This window comes from Rhinopithecus roxellana, chromosome 17, assembly GCF_007565055.1.
Source record: "Rhinopithecus roxellana isolate Shanxi Qingling chromosome 17, ASM756505v1, whole genome shotgun sequence".
NCBI classification, from domain to species: domain Eukaryota; kingdom Metazoa; phylum Chordata; class Mammalia; order Primates; family Cercopithecidae; genus Rhinopithecus; species Rhinopithecus roxellana.
The window spans coordinates 63,647,865-63,667,765 of record NC_044565.1 but is presented as its reverse complement, the minus strand read 5'-3'; the positions used below and the strand labels follow the sequence as shown (position 1 = coordinate 63,667,765).

At 43.7% G+C, this 19,901-nt stretch overlaps 2 protein-coding genes across 3 annotated transcripts in view; one reads left to right on the top strand and one right to left on the bottom strand.

Moving 5' to 3' along the window:
* KLHL29 (kelch like family member 29) overlaps nt 1-3,047 on the top strand; it is a 320,072-nt gene extending 317,025 nt beyond the window's left edge. For both annotated transcript variants that reach the window (XM_030920719.1, XM_030920720.1), the window contains one exon: nt 890-3,047. In XM_030920719.1, the coding sequence (XP_030776579.1) occupies nt 890-1,073 (184 nt within the window). In that variant the 3' untranslated portion in view covers nt 1,074-3,047. The remainder of the gene's footprint in view (nt 1-889) is intronic.
* Nucleotides 1-19,901, bottom strand: part of ATAD2B (ATPase family AAA domain containing 2B) — a 229,435-nt gene that overhangs the window by 15,662 nt on the left and 193,872 nt on the right. The gene's annotated exons all lie outside the window — the stretch shown is intronic.

The window sequence follows — 19,901 nt, the reverse complement described above, 5'->3', positions numbered from 1 at the left end:
ATCCGGCCACTGCACTCCAGCCCGGGCGACAGAGCGAGACTCCGTCTCAAAAAAAAAAAAAAAAAAAAAAAAAAAAAAAAAAAAAAAAAAAGACATTTCAGAAACGGGTGGAGCCTTTGAAAAGGTATGTGTCCAATGTCAGGGAACAGCCAAGAAGAAATGGCCATTAGCTAAAAGAGAGTCAGGGCCAGAAACAAGATGTGGATGTCAGTGCAAAGAGGTAGCTGAAATGCATTAAGGAAGTCAGTGCAGAGAGGGGCCAGATGCCGAGCCCGCATGATGAGAGAAGCTGACTGAGACAACAGGAGCAAGCCAGTGAGTGTCACACAGGGAAGAGGTCCAGGCACAGCAATCGGTCACCCTGCAGAGCATGCTCGGCCCTTGCAATCCTGGGTGGGCAGCAGCACCAGGTCACACAGGAGCACCTTGGCAGGTGGAGCTCCCAGTCAAGTGGCTGACGTTCAATTCCAGCTGAGCTCCTTATTATTCTCTCCCCTCATTCTTGTGAGTCATGTTCCCAATTTGATTTGAGCAGTAGGAAGGCTGCGTGTGCCACACAAAAGAGACTCCAGAAAGCCTCAGTGACCTGAGCTGAGTGCCTGCACAGAGATCTTTCCTCTCCCAGCCATGGTTAGTCACTCTGGCGGGGCAGGGAGAGAGCGCCTTCTGCCGCTCGCAGGGTGGCATAGCACAGCTTCCTGACTGGCCCTGGAGGACAGGTGTTTTTCTTATGCCAGCTCCGGTCAGAGGGCAAAGAAGGGCAGCAAGATCCCAGATGACTTTTGCAAAAGGCACAGGCAACCTACAACAGGACACGACGTTGAGAACCTATCTCCAGGGCCAAGTTGGAAGTGAAATGCCTAACTCTGTCCTTGCTTTCCCCCAACAGTGCCGTGGTGCTTGATGGCAAGATTTATGCAACTGGAGGCATTGTCAGCAGTGAGGGGCCTGCACTGGGCAACATGGAGGCCTATGAGCCCACAACCAACACATGGACCCTTCTCCCCCACATGCCCTGCCCTGTCTTCAGACACGGCTGCGTCGTGATAAAGAAATATATTCAAAGCGGCTGACATCAGCAGAAAGCCCACAATAAGACTGTGGACAAGTCTGGTGAGGCAAGTGCCACGCAATGATAATTTTCCAGCGACATCAACAAGAGGCCAAGAAAACACAATCAAGGAACTCACTGCGCTCAACATGTTGAATATTCTCTACATTGAATGTAGAAAATCATCCTCGCCTTTGGGTGAAACGGAGGCACCACGCTTGGAGCCGCAGGAACCACGATCCCACTGTGGGGCTGGCTGCCTCCTGACCAGGCGCCCACCCTGAACAGGGGCACCCGCTCTGCCAGGTGCAATAGAGTTTCACGTATTTTTCAACTGGGAGAGAGAAGCTGTTTTTTCCTTCCTGCAGAGCAAGCTTGATCCCTAAACAACCATAGATCAGTTATCTTATGATGACATTAGGCATCAGGCTCTCTTGGAATAAGATCAAAGTGTCCTTATCACTTTGATTCCTACTTTTGTTTTTTAACCAATCTACACTTTCAGTGGCCGACAGAAAACAAGGGACAATACTGTGCATCACAAGGCCTAGGAGGCTGCTGGTCCCCACCGGGGCCGAAGAGAAGCCCAGCTGCCCACGCTGAGCCAGAGGTGGCAGCCATGGGACAGCCGGGGAGCGGGGACTGCGGTCTGTCCTTCACAGGTTTTTCTACTGTTTTTGCTGGAGAAGGACAAAGTGATTGCGCTAGCTTTCTCTTACCCAGTATGAATTATTTAGATTTCTGAGGCATTTTCTTGATAACAAAAGGCTATTTTTAAGTACTGAGAGGAGAAGCAGGCCACAAGAGGGATAATGTTGTGGGAATTCCCAAAGCTCTTTGTAGGTAGTGCCAGAGGGGGGCTTTTGCTCTCATTTTTCTATGTGCAGAATAGAGGCTCTCTCGTGGGGTGGGCGATGCCCCCATTTTATTTTTGGAAAAAGTAACTCCCAGACAGCCCCATAAAAGCTGTGCCCAAGGAAGAAGAGTCTGCTCTAGAAGGAGCCCGGTTCTGGCTCAGGACACCGGCCCAGCTCCCTCCATGAGGTCAAGCTGAGGACCCAGGCCAGTGGGAAGGGAAGGAGGGAGAATAAGCATCTATAAAGCACAGGAGACTATTTTTGATATTCATAGCTATATATTAAGGCACCTGCCGCAAGAGCTCTCAGGATGGGGACAGCCTTCTTAGTGGAGCCATGGCAGCAAGGCCTGAGGGCATGAGCAGAACCACTCTTCTTGTCACATATGAACCTGAGAAAAGGGAAGCCAGGAGGGAGGTCACACCGTGGCTCAAAAGGGAAAGGCCTTCCCGCTAGTCCTTAGCCCCTCAAACCTCACACGGTCAACAGTTTCCATTCCAGGGCAGGAAGAATGCTGCCGCCACCACCGCCACCACTGCGCTGTTGAGTTGAAGTTGGTACCAAATACACATTTACCACTTTTCTATCTGGGAAGTCAACTTGCCATCGTTTCATGATAACAACCATTTATAAGAGAAAAAGACAGGACATGCTTTCCATCTTTCAGTATTTGATGACACAAAATTCCAGTTCTAACGCTGGGCATCAACTTCTAGCACTACGAGTGTGGCTCCCACGTGGACGAGATAACCGAGCTTCGTTATGCAGTTTTTAATATTATTTATTATTTTAAAAAGTAATAAGCACAAAACTACATACATTGTATGTCATTTAAAGTATTTATGTCAAACAGGGTGCAAGTGTGAACCCAAGGACTGGAGCACAAATTCCTAACTGCCTGGGGCAGGGCTAATGTTAGCATTGGTGTGCGTCTGCCTCCAAAGGAGGTTCTAGTGGTCAGCGAGACTCAACACAGATGACATTGAAATTCCGTTTCTCTCCTCATCTATCACACTGGAGCAAAACTGGCTATTTCTGTGAATGATATAAAACAGGGTTCTCTGTAATGGTATTGTACATAGTATATGTTTATTGTTAAGTTCTTGTTATATTATAATAAATATATTTATAGATCTAGACTTGGAAGCCAGCGTAATCTTTGTGTGTCATTGTCCTGCCACGGGGATGCAAAACCTGTTCTACTCCTCATACATCAGCTGTACGGGTTCTCTTATAGACTTTAGTGCAGATCTTGATGATTAGAAAGGATAGGACTCCATATTGAGGGAAAGTTTAGAGTTGAAAAGCCAAGAAGAAAAGACAATTGAAGGTCAAAGTTGAAAGGGACTTGCAAACACGCGGGCACTGACTCTGAGGCTCTTTCTTTCATTGAAGTGCTCTTCTTATTACACCTGTGCAACTGAAAGCTTCAAAGCTGTTAGCTTCCCACTGGTATCAGTCCTGTGCTGGGGACCGACTTACGGCCACATGGCAATTCCAGCTCATGAGCCTAAGAAGAGACACAACACACTTTCTCTAGGAAGAGGAATACAGGGTGATTTCTCTTTTTTTTTTTTTTTTTTTGAGATGGAGTTTCGCTCTTATTGCCCAAGCTGGAGTGCAATGGTACGATCTCAGGCTCACCACAACCTCCGCCTCCCAGGTTCAAGCGATTTTCCTGCCTTAGCTTCCCGAGTAGCTGGGATTACAAGCCTGTGCCACCACACCCGGCTAATTTTGTATTTTTAGTAGAGACGGGGGTTTCTCCATGTTGGTCAGGGTGGTCTCGAACTCCCACCCTCAGGTGATCCGCCTGCCTCGGCCTCCCAAAGTGCTGGGATTATAGGCATGAGCCACTGTGCCCAGCCAGGGTGATTTCTATCCTATCCTAAAATCCAGGCAGGGGGCCTCACTGCCTTCTTCAGTCATGGCTGGGGCTGCTCTCTAGGCTGCTGTATAGACCTACCTTGCTATGCTAAGAACTCCATGCCAGGCTCCCCAGGAAGAAAAGGTAGAGCGCCAGATGGGAGCGTCCATCCTCTGGCAAGGAAAGTAGTTTAGATTTCACAGATTCGCAGAAGGCAGACTGGCCAGCTTTGTCATCCCTGTGAAGAGCCTCACACCATTAATCCACAAATCTCACCAAGACTAAGGGTCTCCTTGCCAAAAAAAAAAAAAAAAAAAAAATCGGAAGGCGGTGATCAGGGTAGGTGACAGAGGGAGATGTTGAGAGAACTTGGCCGAGGCTTTATGATGAGTGGACCATACTCTTGTCAAATAAATATTTGCAGTAATACCTTCAGTCCTAAAGGATGGAGAATGTCTAGAGGATGCCAGTCATGAAGAGCTGAAATTATAACCTGAGACAAAAATCAAGCAATCGTCCTGTTAACTCCTTTCCTGTCTACCTCATTTCCCTAAATCAAGAGAAACACGTTCTCTGAGTCTATGAAGACTCTGTGTATTTCAGACTTAACTCAGGGATGGGGGGTGGGTGAATAAACTGCATTTTGCCATAAAAGCCATGTATGGGCCGGGCGCGGTGGCTCAAGCCTGTAATCCCAGCACTTTGGGAGGCCGAGACGGGCGGATCACGAGGTCAGGAGATTGAGACTATTCTGGCGAACACAGTGAAACCCCGTCTCTACTAAAAATACAAAAAACTAGCCAGGCGAGGTGGCGGGCGCCTGTAGTCCCAGCTACTTTGGAGGCTGAGGCAGGAGAATGGCGTAAACCCGGGAGGCGGAGCTTGCAGTGAGCTGAGATCCGGCCACTGCACTCCAGACTGGGAGACAGAGCCAGACTCTGTCTCAAAAAAAAAAAAAAAAAAAAAAAAAAGGCCATGTACGTCCACTATATCAGGAGTCTGTGAGAAAAGGAGGGTCCAGGTGCAACCATCAGAGCTGACGCGGATAGTGAAAAAGTTCACTGTGGCGGCCACAAACAGGACATGGTTCACATTATGCATGTGTATGATTTTTTTAAAACCCGTAGCCAAAATAAGAAGAGAACAGTCAGGAATAATATTTGCAGTCTGTATGACAAACGATTTGTATCTTTATTAAAGAACCCATGTAATTCAATAAGAAAAGGCTAAGTGATTCCAACAGTTGAACAGAACAGGTCTTAAACAGACCTAACAAAGAAGAAACATTGCCAGTAAACATACAACAAAAAAGCTCAACAATGGTAGTTGTTAAATAATGAAAATCATAACAATGAGGTAGTAACATCTTTTAGCTACTAGATTAGCTCCTCAAACCTCAGACAAATGAGGGGGAGAGAGACTCCAAGTGCTCATGAGGAGCTGTGAACCCCATGAGCAGTGAAGGGTTCTGTCAACCAAAACAGTGCTTTTAGAGAGCAATGAGGCAGGGGCCAGGTATCAGGAGCCACAGGAGTATTCACACCTGACCTGGTGAATCCACTCTGAGCATCCATGAGGAAATCATAAAACTATGAGAAAAGTCATACACAGCTACCCTCCATATCCACAGGTTCCCCATCCAGATTCAACCAACCATGCATGGAAAAAATTGGGGGGCAAAAAAAATACAGAATAATACAAATGAAAAAACAGTACAGTGTAACAACCATCTACATTGCCTTTACGTTGTATTAGGTATTATAAGTAATCTAGAGATGATTTAACGTACACTGGAGGATGTGCAGAGGTTATATGCAAATACCCCATTTAATATCAGGGTCTTGAGCATCCAGGGTTTTGGTATCCCTGGGGTCCAGGAACCAATCCCCTGTGGATGCTGAGGGATAACCGTCATAATAACTTGCTCTCATTTATTGACACTAACATGCCCAACACTGTGCTAAGCACTTGCAGCATGAAGTCTTCACAGTTCCGCGAGACAGGTAATACTAAAGACATGCCACCATATGGAAAACACTTTTAAGGGAAAACAATGTATATTTTTATATGATTGTGGGTATGTGATATATGTATATAAAGATATATAAGATATACATCTAAAGATAGGTAAGATATGTATATTTTTAATGACCAGATTTGCAGTCAGGAAAAAAATTATTAGTTGTATTCATGGAATTGTGGGCAATTTTTCTTCTTTCTTGTCCAGAATTTCTATAATGACATTATTTTTATAATAAAGACATATATTTTTAAAAATGGCTAGTGAGGGACAGAGAGTAATCTTTCCCCATAATTTATTTTATTTCTTTTTTTTTTTTTTTTTTTTTTTTTTGGAGAAAGAGTCTCGCTCTGTCGCCCAAGCTGGAGTGCAATGGCATGATCTTGGCTCATTGCAACCTCCACCTCCCAGGTTCAAGCGATTCTCCTGCCTCAGCCTCCCACGTTTACAAGCCCCTGCCACCACGTCCAGCTAATATTTGTATTTTTAGTAGAGATGGGGGTTTTATCATGTTGGCCAGACTGGTCTGGAACTCCTGACCTCAGGTGATTCACCCACCTCACAATCCCAAAATGCTGGGATTACAGGAGTGAGCCACTGTGTCTGGCCCTTTCCCCAGAATTTCAGTCTGAGATTCTCTTTTGTGAAGATCATCTCCTATTTTGGGTACCACAAGCAATGGAGAAGTTGGAGAGGGTTCACTATCAAGTAGCAAAGAGAATTACAAATAAAAAATACGCTGCTATGTATTTGTGCTAAACCTCTGGAATGGGTTATTAAGATCCCTGTACGTCTCCTCTAATTGAACTTTAATGTATGTATATAACATAATTACACACATTAACTCATTCTATCCTCTCAACTACCCTAAAAGGCACAGGGCCTCTTCACCCTTTAAGAAGAGGAAACAGTCTCAGAAAAGTGGCTTGCCCGGTTATAGTTAGGCTGTGCCCCAAGTGCTCTATGTACACTGTTGAGTTTCATGCTCATTACAATCTTGCACAGGATGGTCATCCCCACTGCAGGCATGAGGCCGCGGAGCCCTGAGACCTTAAGCAGAGAACAGGTTTACAGCCTCTCAGCCTTCAAACCCAGCTCAGTGAGACTCCAGGAGCTCACACTACACAGCCCCTCCAAGTCTGCCTGGAGTTTTTAAGGCACAATCCTCCTCCCTAAGCTACCTCAAAAATCCGTAATAAGAAAACAGAGAACTCTGTGAATGGGATAGACATTCAGCTCTGTTAAAAGTCCTCTTTATAAGTGCTTTTAAAAACACCTGGTAAGAGTCTCAGTAACGTAATGAAGGCTTTGGCTTTAAACAGAAAACCTGGGACTGAGGTAAGGAAAGAGTCCACCCACTGAGATGTCAGACCATCCACTGCCGCCTCATTAGAAACTCCTGCTGTAGCCTGCACTGTGTGATGGACTCTCAAGGAGTTCCTTACATTCTTGTGGAACCACAACCCCAGCCCGGGAGAGCAGAGGAGAGGAGAGAACAGAGTGACCACAGCAGCCTCGGTCCCAAAGGGAATATCATGACTTTGGCATCCAAGGATACAGAAAGTTTTCCCAGCTGGATCAAGGAGCTGAATAATGTAAGGACTCAACTCCAAGAAGCCTGCTGTTTTCATACAATGGTAAAAAGACTGAGATGTGCTGTTGGGAGGAGACACAGAGGAATCCCACGGATCTCTTTACAAAAAAAAATAAGACTCCAAGAATGTGTGTTTACCATCCAAACTTGCCATGCATACACTCTGCTGCCCACTCTGGAACATATGCAGGTCATTTGGGTGTGTTTCCTCCTAGAAAATGAGCACAGCCTTTGAGTGGCTCATACTAGGTCGGTAAGACTGCCTTCTCCACCTCCCACCGTGGGCCGCCTCACCCTGGTGCGCAGCGCCAGCCAGATTACCCCAACTCCATTGGCGACAGCACATGAAAAAGTATAAGCAAGTGTGCTGCTGTAGCCAGCCCTGCAGTCTACAGATGACTGAAGTAGTATTAGGTTTGGGCACAAGTAATGGCAGTTTTTGCCATAACAAGTTAAAGGGTTTTCATTCACTCTGTGTACAGAATTCCTTCATTCTCAGTGAAGCTGGCCACTGCTCAAATGCAAACCTGGGCACCAGAGGACCCATGAGCACTGTCTCCTTAGGGTGTTAGCCCTGGGACTTTACATTCCTGTGAGTACAAATCAGTCACGGATGCTCTTCAATTCACCCCCTAAATTCTCCAGTCCCTTTCTATCACCACTGCCTTATTTTTAAACCCTTATCACTTCTTGCCCTAATTGTTGCTATAACCCCTTTTTTATGGATTTTTTTTAAGTAACAGCTTTATTGACATATAATTCACATACCATACACTTCACCTTTTTAAAGTGGTTTTTCAGTATATTCACTAATTGAGCAATAACCACTAATTGCAGAACACTTTCATTACCCCCAAAAGAAACCGGTACCCATTAGCATACTCCCCATTCTCCCTCACCCCTAACCCTGAACAACCACTAATTTACTTTCTGTCTCTGTGGACTGCCCATTGCGAACGTTTCATAAAAATGGAATCATACAATACTTGGCCTTGTGTTTCTGGCTTCTTTCACTTAACAAAGTGTTCTCAAGGTTCATCCATGCTGGAGCATATGTCAGCATTTCATTCTTTTATGGCTCCATACTATTCCACTATACAGATACACACAATGGATATATACAAAAATGAATACATTTTGTTTATCCATTCATCAGTTATTGAACATTTGGGTTATTTCTACATTTTGGGTATTACTAATAATGCTGCTACGAACAGTGATATACAAGGTTTTGAGATTAAATAAATTTGGGAAATGCTGGGTTTATCAAGGTTAAATAGGTTTTTTTACTGCAGATTTCTCAGAATCAAAAACAGACTAACAGTCACTCTAACTTTACTAAACTGGATACAAAAGGCAGAGTTTTCCCAATGTATCTGGCCATTATCCCCAACCCCAAGTTTTCTTCTCTTCTAAATTATGACACAAGCTCAAATAATCATATGGAATTCTGAGGTCAACACATTCTGCCCTCATTCCTGAAAGAAGCAAAACAGAAAGTAATTGTAATCTTGTGAAGACTCAGAAGCAAATTCTAATTTAGAATTCTCAAAATACTTCTTAAGAAAAATTGATACAGGGTCCAGGCACAGTGGCTCACACCTATAATCCCAGCACTTTGGGAGGTCAAGGCAGGTGAATCACTTGAGATCAGGAGTTCAAGACCAGCTTGGCCAACATGGTGAAACCCTGTCTCTACTAAAAATGCAAAACTTTGCCAGGCATGGTGGTACATGCCTGTAATCCCAGCTACTCAGGAGGCTGAGGCAGGAGAATCACTTAAACCCAGGAGGCGGAGGCTACAGTGAGCCAAAATTGCACCACTGCACTCCAGCCTGAGTGACAGAGCAAGACTCTGTCTCAAAAATGTTTCATAGGAATCATCTGTCCAGAAGACTTCAGTCTCTCTCTACTCATACTGTAATATTTTTAATTGAAAAAATTCCAATACACACACCTACAATAACTACTCTACATGTAAACTAAAACACCCAACCCACATATCCAATGACAGCTGCAAAAGTGTGACCTGACAATTTCCGGAAAAGGCTCTTAGATATTTTATATTTTGTTAATTTTGAACAACATGACAATCTTTTTAAGTCACCTGCAGCAAAGAATAGAGAAATCAGTCATTTGTCCCACCTATATTTAAGCATTGAAAACTTTCACGTTAACTCCAGTATTATCATTAAAATATCATATTAAAGGCCAGGCATGGTGGCTTACGCCTGTAATCCCAGCACTTCGGGAGGCCAAGATGGGCATATCACAAGGTCAGGAGATTGAGACCATCCTGGCTGACATGGTGAAACCCCATCTCTACTAAAAATACAAAAAATTAGCCCGGCGTGGTGGCAGGTGCCTGTAGTCCCAGCTACTCAAGAGGCTGAGGCAGGAGAATGGCATGAACCCAGAAGGCGGAGCTTGCAGTGAGCCGAGATCATGCCAGTGCACTCCAGCCTGGGTGACAGAGTGAGACTTTGTCTCAAAAAAAAAATCATATTAAAGCATAAAAATTTTTTAATATTTGTCTTTAGATTAACATTGGTATTAACAGACAGCCAAAGTAGGGTTGATTTTCTGTTTCTGTGGTTAAACACTGAAGTTCAAACAATGTGGAAATTAGTGTAAAGAAACATTCCAAAGATCTGTAACTGATTTTTTACAGTGTGATAGGCAATTACTCCTTTCTTTGCTCCATTTTAAACATAATCTGTTAAATTTCTTTATTAAAGTATGATAAACTACAGAGCTGACAGCTTACTGATGTTTCCATTAAATATGTGACATAAGTTGAGACTCCCCACCACAAATAGCCTTTATTTCAGTAACATACTAAGTATAATGTTACTGCGGATTGTCACATTTCTTTCTAAAGGGATGTTCTGTTTGCAAAGTCTTGTTAAAATACTTTGCACTCATTAGAAGGCTAAAATAGAAATTTGTAGTTAATTTCCAACACTTTCTCAAGAAACATTCAGCTATAAGAGTAACCATACACAATGTTTAGAAAGACTATTATCTCATATCAAAATTAACTTTGCTTTGTTGCCACAGTGAAAATGTTAGAAAAGCTCTGTGCTCTTATGTAGATACCATATTATAGACATACGACTAGGGCTGTTTATGTATTTTCAGGAATACTTGCAAAGTTTCTTGAGTCTATGATCTTCTTTGTGGCTCTTAAACTGCTGTGATGATACACAGCAAGGTTTACTGATTTACCATTTGCTGAGAAATTGGAAATTCCAGGGCATCTAATAATTTACAGAGATCAGGTATATTAGCCTGCACCTAACGTGGGACCTTTCGTTGTTGTTGCTGTTGTTGTTACCCAAGAAATCTCTGGCAGGCCTCCATCCAGCAAGTTCACAAGGTCTACGACTACATTTGCTCTTTAGTTTCATTAGAGACATTCAGTTTGTTGATCCTTTCCATTGCCTCCGAATTTAGCAGCCCCACCCTGGTTTCACTTCCCAGGAATGGAATTCTTCTCCCCCAAATTATCTGACTTTCCTAACATTGTCGTCTTTCTGTTGGATAAACAAGACAAAACTTCAATACTAACTTAATTCAACTTTCAGCCTCCTCTAATGTTTCATTTGGGGTGACAGTTGCAAGCAGGGGGAAAAGCCCACATTCACACAGACCGGTGCTGGTGTCACTATGAATACACGGCCCCCACCCCCAACTGTGCCCTCACCTTACTCTCTGATAGCTCTCTTTCCTATTTCCATCAGTGACTGTGCTAATCTTCACTTCTCTCCCGTGAGTTTCCTACCTAGAACCTGTGCTTGGCAGAACACACCTTTTCACCAAAATAACTTAGGAGGATGGAGGCAGTGGCCACGCAGTGTTTTTAATCGTCCAGAATTGCCCATTAAAAACAGAGAAACCAGGATGAAAAAGACTCCTGGACAACATCGAAAACAAAATTAAATAGTAAAGATTCCCTGAACTCCAAATTCCAAGTGAGTAGGAACACGCCACTGATACCTATGAGACTCTGTGGTACACCTGTGTGAGGAAGAAAGTAGAGAAAAGTAATTGGCATGGAATGGAACTGAGAACCTAACAGGGACTCACGGGAATGCTCAGGGGCCACGCTGATGAGGGCAGCGGGCAGTGAGAGGAGCTTTGCGCCCCAGCACTCAGGGTAGTGCAAGGGTTCCATGGCAAGGATGAGCCTTGTGATCCTCAAAACTAACCAGCCCAAGCCTTCTTCCAGGACAGAGCCTAGATTAAGGAAAAACTATCAGGGAGAGAATCTGAACTGAACAGCATGGGGACAAAAGAAACAAAGAAAAAAGAGGTCCAAATAGAAGGAGGCGAGGGGAGCAAAGTGAGATTTCAGAAAGTCAGCAGCCATGTATTTCAACACTTCACAAAAATAACAGGAGAGAGAGCTCCAGAGCCTTGAAATCCAGGCTTCCTTCTAAAAGTTCAAGAAACATAATTCCATGTAAAAATAAGCAACAAAAGGATTGAGAGGAAATACTATATAAATATAAGAAAAGACTTCAAAAGGAGAAGGCTACCCCATAGGCAATAAAAGCACCGCAGAAAGACATGGCTACAAAAGAAAATGATAACCTAATATCTTCAACACAAGCAAAAGGGCAGATGACAATAATATAGGAAATGAAAGAACAATATAACCCCAAAATTGGAAAAACTCACAAATGAAGTAAAATAGCTCAGGGAGAATTAGCAAAAAAATATTTTAGAAATGCAGGCTAAACTAGGAAGGACACAACAGTGAATAAAAAACAAATAATGCCTTAAGACAAACAGAAGGGGAAAAAGAAGGGCAGGAAACATTTTTAAGTAACAAAGAAATGAAGAAACTTCTGGTTCTGGTTAAGATGTTATAGGTACATTCTACCGCATCTTTCCCATTGATTACAGCTAAAAAATCTTCAACAGAAGATAGAAAACAATTACTAATGGGCTCTGAGAAATTTTTTTTTAAAAAGCCAATAAACTGGGTAGGAAAATGAAGTCAAAGAATGACCCACATGGTGGTGACTTCCCTGGGTTTGCCTTTTACTCCTTATCTCCTAGTTTATTCTCTAGGGCAGCCAGAACCCCAGAAGAAAAACACTCTCTCATTAGACTCTCCAGACCCAGACCCAGGTGAGCCCTAGGAAAGCATTAACCTCCTTACAGCAGCAGTGGCCATGATAGCAGAAGTATCCCTAAGAGTTCTTGTCTCTCTGGCCAAACCACCAGGAAAGGGGTCTCATAGGAGCCTGAGAGTCAGAGGAAGATCATAGAGAGTAAGGAGCCGGAGAAAGAGGTCCTTTCAATTATGACACAAAATCCTGAGCTGCACATGTGTAGAACTGACCAGGACCAAGAGGAAAAGGCTGTGAGATCTGAACTATGATGTAAGGTTCTTAGACTTACCCCTGCGTGGTGCACATGGAGAACTGTATTAGTTTCCTAGGATTGCTATTTAAAAAATCACTGCAAACTTAGTGGCTTTAAGACAACAAATTTAGTATCTTACGATTTGGGAGGTCAGAAGTCTAAAATGGGACTTAGGAGCTAAAACCAAGGTGTTGGCAGACCTGTGTTCTGGAGGCTCTAGGGAAGAATCCACTTGCCTTTTCTAACTTCCAGAGGCTGCGTGCACTCCATGGTTCCTGGCCCCTTCTTCCATCGTCAGATCACATCACGCCAACCTCTGCTTTGGCCATCACATCTCCGTTTCCTGATTCTCCTGTCTCTCTCCTATGAGGATCCTTGTAATTACACTGGGTCCACACACTAATCCACAATAATCTCCCATCTTAAGATCCTTTATCACATCTGCAAAGTCCCCTTTACCACTAAGACAACATATTCACAGATTCTGGGGATTCGGCCATGGACACCTTTGGGGAACCATTATTCAGCCTAACACAGAGATTGAACATAAAGGCACTACACAGCTTTGGAAACTAAACTGACAATGGAAACAGCCCACAGGAACTAGGCCAGGACTTTTGGTCTGAACCTAGCCGGGTTGACTGCTAAAACAAAAAAGGTCAGCCTTCTCCCCAAGACTGTAACAGGGCCCAGAACAGGATAAAGAATATTCAAAATGTTCAGGACACAATCCAAAATGACTTGACATGCAAGGAACTAGGAATACATTAAACAACCCTCAAGAGGAAAAGCAATCAACAAAGCCAACCACAAGACTGCTCAGATGCTGAAATAATTAAAAACTTTAAAAGAAATTCTCAGCTCCAAAATGGCAGCATAGAAGCAAGCCTGTTTCACTTCCCCCACTCCATCCAGAAAACCAAAAACAAATATACACTGCCAAGACCATCACCAGAAATATCCCAGAACTCATATATGAAAATGAGACAGTTCCCAGGGTTGCAGAGAAGGGAAAAAACTCCAAGCAGATGGTAAGAGGATAGGACTTCCACATCCATGACACCCTTTCCCCCATTCTGCCTGGCACCAAGCATGTGGAAAACTTCCCCCCAACTCACTGTTTCTACACCAGGAAAAGTGAGATTAAGGTAGACAACCAGCTTCCCCACCATCCTGGGTTCCTGGCAGGAGTCCTGTCCTTATCTTAACCTACAGAATGCATCACAAGTACCTACAGGGAGAAATATCCCTGAGGACTGGCAGAGACAAAGTGGGAAGGCAGGACATCCCCAGCCCTGGAAGCTGCTCTGTAACTCTGTCAAATGAGACACTAAAGCAAATGTCTGTTAAGCAGCGCCATGCTGTAGGATGTTCGTCCCACACGTCCCCTGGGCACGAGTTCTTAGCCAACCTTCCCACACGTCCTGGATATCCCCTTTAGGACCTCCCTCATTTGAAAGGGCAGCTCTCCAATCATTTACTCGGGCTGAGGTAAACCTGGGCTTAAGGTGCTACCAAAAGTCAGAAAGGAGGCAGTGACCTAGCAGCAAAAAAACCTCTGAGCTCAGGAGCAAGATGACTGACTAGAGATATCTGGCATTCATTTTTCCCACAAGAAAGAGCAAAAACAACAAATAAACAGCTAAGAATTGACTGGAGTGTCAAAGGGAGAGTGCTGGAGTACAACAGGGGAGTGTAGACCTACCTATGGTGATCGAAAGTCCAGGAGGGCAGGCCAGGCATGGTGGCTCACGCCTGTAATCCCAACACTTTGGGAGGCTGAGGCGGGTGGATCAGCTGAGGTCAGGAGTTTGAGACCAGCCCGGCCAACATAGTGAAACCCCATCCCTATTAAAAGTACAAAAATTAGCTGGACATGATGGCACATGCCTGTAATCTCAGCTATTCAGGAGGCTGAAGCAGGAGAATCACTTGAACCCAGGAGACAGATGTTGCAAGATCTCTGTAAGAGACTGCCCCACTGCACTCCAGCCTAGGCGACAGAGTAAGACTCTGTCTCAAAAAAAAAAAAAAAAAAAAAAGTTAAGAGGGCAGCATGGAGGCACCCAGTGTCTGCAGCCCTGTCTCCCATGCCCAAATCAGATCTGCCTGGAGTCAGGAGGGATTTCCCATCACAGGGAAAAGGTAAGCAGAAGATCCCCATCAACCCCACTGCCACTGCTGATGCCTACAGTCCTTAGAAAAAGAGAATCCCACGGTCTCCCAGTTTGGAGAGCTGCCAGGAATTCACCCAGTTGCATTGCCCCGGATTAGGAACACAAAGTGTGCCCTCCATACCCCCAACCCCACCCACTGTGAGCCAAGCTACTGCAGCACTCTACCATCTTGAGACCAGAGCCACCTCTGAAGTGCACCCTCCTCTGCAGGCCAGTAGCCACTGCACCTCTCCAGCACCAGGGCTCCATCTTCATTCCACCAATCCCACACTGGTGGCTGAACAACACATCCCAGCAGCATAAAGCCCCAGCATCAGCTGTAACATTGGTCCTGCACAATAGGAAACTGACTCCCACCACCCTCATTTCCAGCCAGAGGAACAGTGTGGGAGTCCTGCCCAGGGTGAACATGCTCTTGAGCCAGCCAAACTGCTACGTCCCCTACCCCTCAAGCCTCCAAGCAACTGACATACTTCTAGGCCAGAAGAGCAGCTAAACTTTTAACCTGCACCCAGGGCCAATGTAATAGCCCTGAGGTGCCCCACCCCATGCAGACAAGTCCTTGACCTGCTTAATGGCCCTAAGCCCACAATCAGAACATGACAAGCAGCCCCACAGATTACCCCTGGCAGAAATGACCCCAGGCCAGCTAAGCAGCTATGTGCCCATACCCAGGACTGAGAAACAGCTCCACAGGCTGCTCCTGGAGGTTAAGCCCCAAGGCCAGCCAAGTAGCTGTGCACCAATGTTCCTGGCCTAAGAAACAGCCCAATGTGTCAACCCCTGCAGACACGTCCCCAGGCCAGCTGAACCTGTGTGCCTGTGTACCTACATCCCAGGCCTAAGAAACAGTCCCATGAGCGGCCACAGGCAGACATACCCCCAGGTCAGCCAAGCAGCTGTGCAACCATATCCTACCATATCCTAGACCTGAGAAGCATCTCTCCGGGCCACCACCCACTAGATACACTCCAGGCCAACCAAGCAGCTATATGCCCACACGCTAAGCCAGAGAAACAGTCCCACGGGCCACGCTCAGCAGACATGTCTCCAGGCCAACTGAGCAGTCATGCAGCTGTGTCCCAAGCCTGAAAAACAGCCTTGTGGGCCTGCCCCCAGGGCAGCCAAGTGACCAACAACAGGGAGACTGACCCCAAGCTGGCTGAGCCACCATGTGCACACACACACCCTCAATCTGAGAAACAGGCTGGTAAGCCCCTCCCCGGTAAGGCTGGGCCACTGTTGCCACAAACTCTCTCGGCCTAGGCCACTGAGAAATTTGCAAACACCACTAGTGTGGATTGCAGCTGAAGAAACTATATGGAGACTACACTACTGTGTCCACCTAGAACCAAGGCCAAGGACCCTCACCAAACTGATAAGAACCCATTCATACAAATAAATCTTTCCCTGTGAAACCTACTCCATAAAATTGGAAGAGGCAACTTGTCCACCAGATCCATAGAAATCAGCATAAGGACACATCAACCATGAAAATGCAAGGACACATGTAACCTCCAAAGAGAACAATAATTCTATAGGAACAGACCCCAATTACAAGGAAGTATATACATATGAAATGCCAGAAAAAGAATTCAAAATAATCTTAAGGAAACTCAGTGAGATACAAGAAAATAAAGACAGATAACAAAATCAGAAAAACAATTCATTATTTGAATGAGAAGTTTAATAAAGAGGTAGTTAACACAAAGAACCAAACAGAAATCCTAGAGCTGAAGATTTCAGTGAATGAAAAAATACAACTGAGAGCTTTAACAACAAACTAGACCAAGCAGAATTTCTGAACTTGAAGACAGGTCTTTTGAAATAACACAGACAAAATAAATAATAATAAAGAACAAAAAAGAATGAAGAAGATTTATAGGACACCATTAAGCAAACAAATATTCATATTATGGGCATTCCAGGCGATGAAAAGGGAAAAGTTGAGTAAAATGTATTTAATGAAATAATAGCAGAAAACTTCCCAAGTCTTGGGAGAAAGATGGACATTTAGACCAAGGAAGCTCAAAGAATCTCAAACAGATTCAACGCAAACAGATCCTCACCAAGACACGTTATAATAAAATTGACAAAAGTTAAAAAAGAAGAAAAAATTTTTAAAAGTGGCAAGAGAAAACTGTCAAGTCACAAATAAGGGAATCTCCGTTAGACTAACAGCAGATTTCTTAGAAGAAACCTTACAGGCTTTGCAAACTACTCATCTGACAGGGGATTAATATCTAGAACATACAAGGAACTGAAATATCTTAACAGGAAAAAGACAAACTATCTGATTTAAAAATGGACAAACAGCCAGGCGTGGTGGCTCACGCCTGTAATCCCAGCACTTTGGGAGGCCGAGGTGGGTGGATCATGAGGTCAGGAGATCGAGACCATCCTGGCTAACACAGTGAAACCTCGTCTCTACTAAAAATACAAAAAATTAGCTGGGCATGGTGGCAGGCGCCTGTAGTCCCAGCTACTTGGGAGGCTGAGGCAGGAGAATGGCGTGAACCCAGGAGGCAGAACTTGCAGTGAGCTGAAACCATGCCACTGCACTCCAGCCTGGGCAACAGAGTGAGACTTCGTCTCAAAAAAAACAAAACAAAACAAAACAAAAAGGCAAATAGCCAGGTACAGTGGCTGACATCTGTAATCTCATCACTTTGGGAGGCCAAGGTGAGAGGATCAAGTGATCCCAGGAGTCTGAGACAAGCCTGGGCAACATAGTGAAACCCCACCTCTACAAAAAGTACAAAAAATTAGCCAGACATGGTGGCATGTACCTAGAGTCCCAGCTCTCCAGAGGGCTGAGATGGGAGAATCACCTGAGGTCAGGAAGCTGAGACTGTGGTGAGCTATGACTGCACCACTGCATTCCAGCCTGGGTGACAGAGTGAGAGATCCTGTCTCAACCAAAAAACAACAACAACAACAAACGAAAGAGAAGAAGAGAAAGGAAAGGAACAGGAGGGAATGGGAGGAGAGGGGAAGGAAAGGGCAGAAGGACAGGGAGGGGAGGGGCAGGGAGAGGAGAGGCAGGGAGAGGAGGGGAGAGGAGGAAAAGGAGGAAGGAGGGAAGGAGGGAAGGAGAAAGGGAGGGAGGGAGGGAGGGAAAGAAGGGAAGGAAGAAAGGGAGGAAAAGAGGCAGGGAGGGAGGGAGGGAATCTGAACAGATGTTTTTCAAAAGAATACATACAAATGGCCAACAAATATATGAAAAAATGCTCAACATCCCTAATCCTCAGAAAATACAAATCAAGACCACAGTGAGGATGTAGAGAAAAGGGAATTCTTATACACCATTGGTGGGAATGCAAACTAGTACAGTCACAATGGCGAATAGTATGGAGGGTCCTCACTGAAAATGAATTACCATATGATCCAGGAATCCCACTACTGGGAATTTACCCAAAGGAAAGGAAATCATTATATTGGAAAGACATCTGCACTCCCATATTTACTGCAGCACTATTGACAATAACCAAGATACAGAATCAGATACAGAATCAATCCAAGTGTCCAACAACAGATGAACAAATAAAAAAAATGTGGTATATACACACCATGGAATATTATTCAGCCATAATAAAGAATGAAATCCTGCCATTTGCAGCAACATGGATGGAATTTGGAATTTGAGGACATTATGTTAAGTGAAGTAAGCCAGGAATAAAAAGGTAAACACCACATATTCTCCTGTATCTGTGGAAGTTAAAAAAAAAAAAAAAGTTTATCTCATGAAAACGAAAAGTAGAATAGCAGATACTACAGACTAGGAAGGGTAGAGGGAAGGGAGGAATAGGGAGAGATTTGTTAAGGATTCAAAATCACAGCTAGATAGGAGGAAGAGGTTCTAGTGTTCTATACCAGTTCAGGATGACTATATAGTTAAAAATAATATATAGTTTCAAATAGCTAGAAGAATATTGAATGTTCCCAACACAAAAAAAGATAAATGTTTGATATGATGAATATATTAATTATCCTGATCTGATCACCATACATTGTATGTGTTGAAACATCCCCATGTATCCAATGAATATGTACAATTATTGCCCATTTAAAATAAATAAATAATAAAAGTAAAAAGAAAATTCTGTATTCTGAATAACAGAGAAAGATATATATATTTTTTAAATTGAAAAGAGCCTCAGAGACCTGCAAGACAATACTGAAAGGTCTAACATTCATGTCACTGAAATCACAACAGGAAAGGAGAAAGATATTGGTACAGACAGAGGATTTAAAGAAATGATTACTGAAAACTTCCCAAACTTGGTAGAATATATTAACCTATAGATTTACAAAGATCAGCAAATCCCAAACAGGTTAAACTCAAAGAAATCTATGCCTAGATACATCATAATCAAGTGGCTGAATATCAAGATAGAAAAAAAAAATCTTTAAAAGCAGCCAGAGAAAAACAATGCATTATATATAAATCATAATTCAAATGACTGTGAATTTCTCATTAGAAACCATGAAGGCTAGAAGGCCATGAAATAACATTTTAAAGTGCTGACAGGGCAGAATTGTCAACCCAGAATTCTAGGTCCAGTGAACATATTATTCAGAAATAAAGGCAAAATAAAGAAATTCTCAAATGAAGGAAAACTAAGAATTTGTCATTACTAGAGCTTCTCCAAAAGAAATGCTAAAGGAAATTCTTTAGGTGGAAGGAGAATAAAAGCTGGACTTCAGCAACAAAGGAAGAGCAACACAAACAATAAATGTCTGTGTAAATATAACAGATTATGTCTTACCCTTTAAGTTCTTAAAAATACTTGTGGCTATTGGAAGCAAAAATTATAACCTTGTCTAGTAGAGTTTTCAATGTATGTAAATGTAATTCATATGTCAATTATAACGTATGGCTGGAAGATTTCCACATATTACTTAAGGTAGAAAAATATTAACTTTAGGTACACTGTGAAAAGTTAGGTATGTATATTG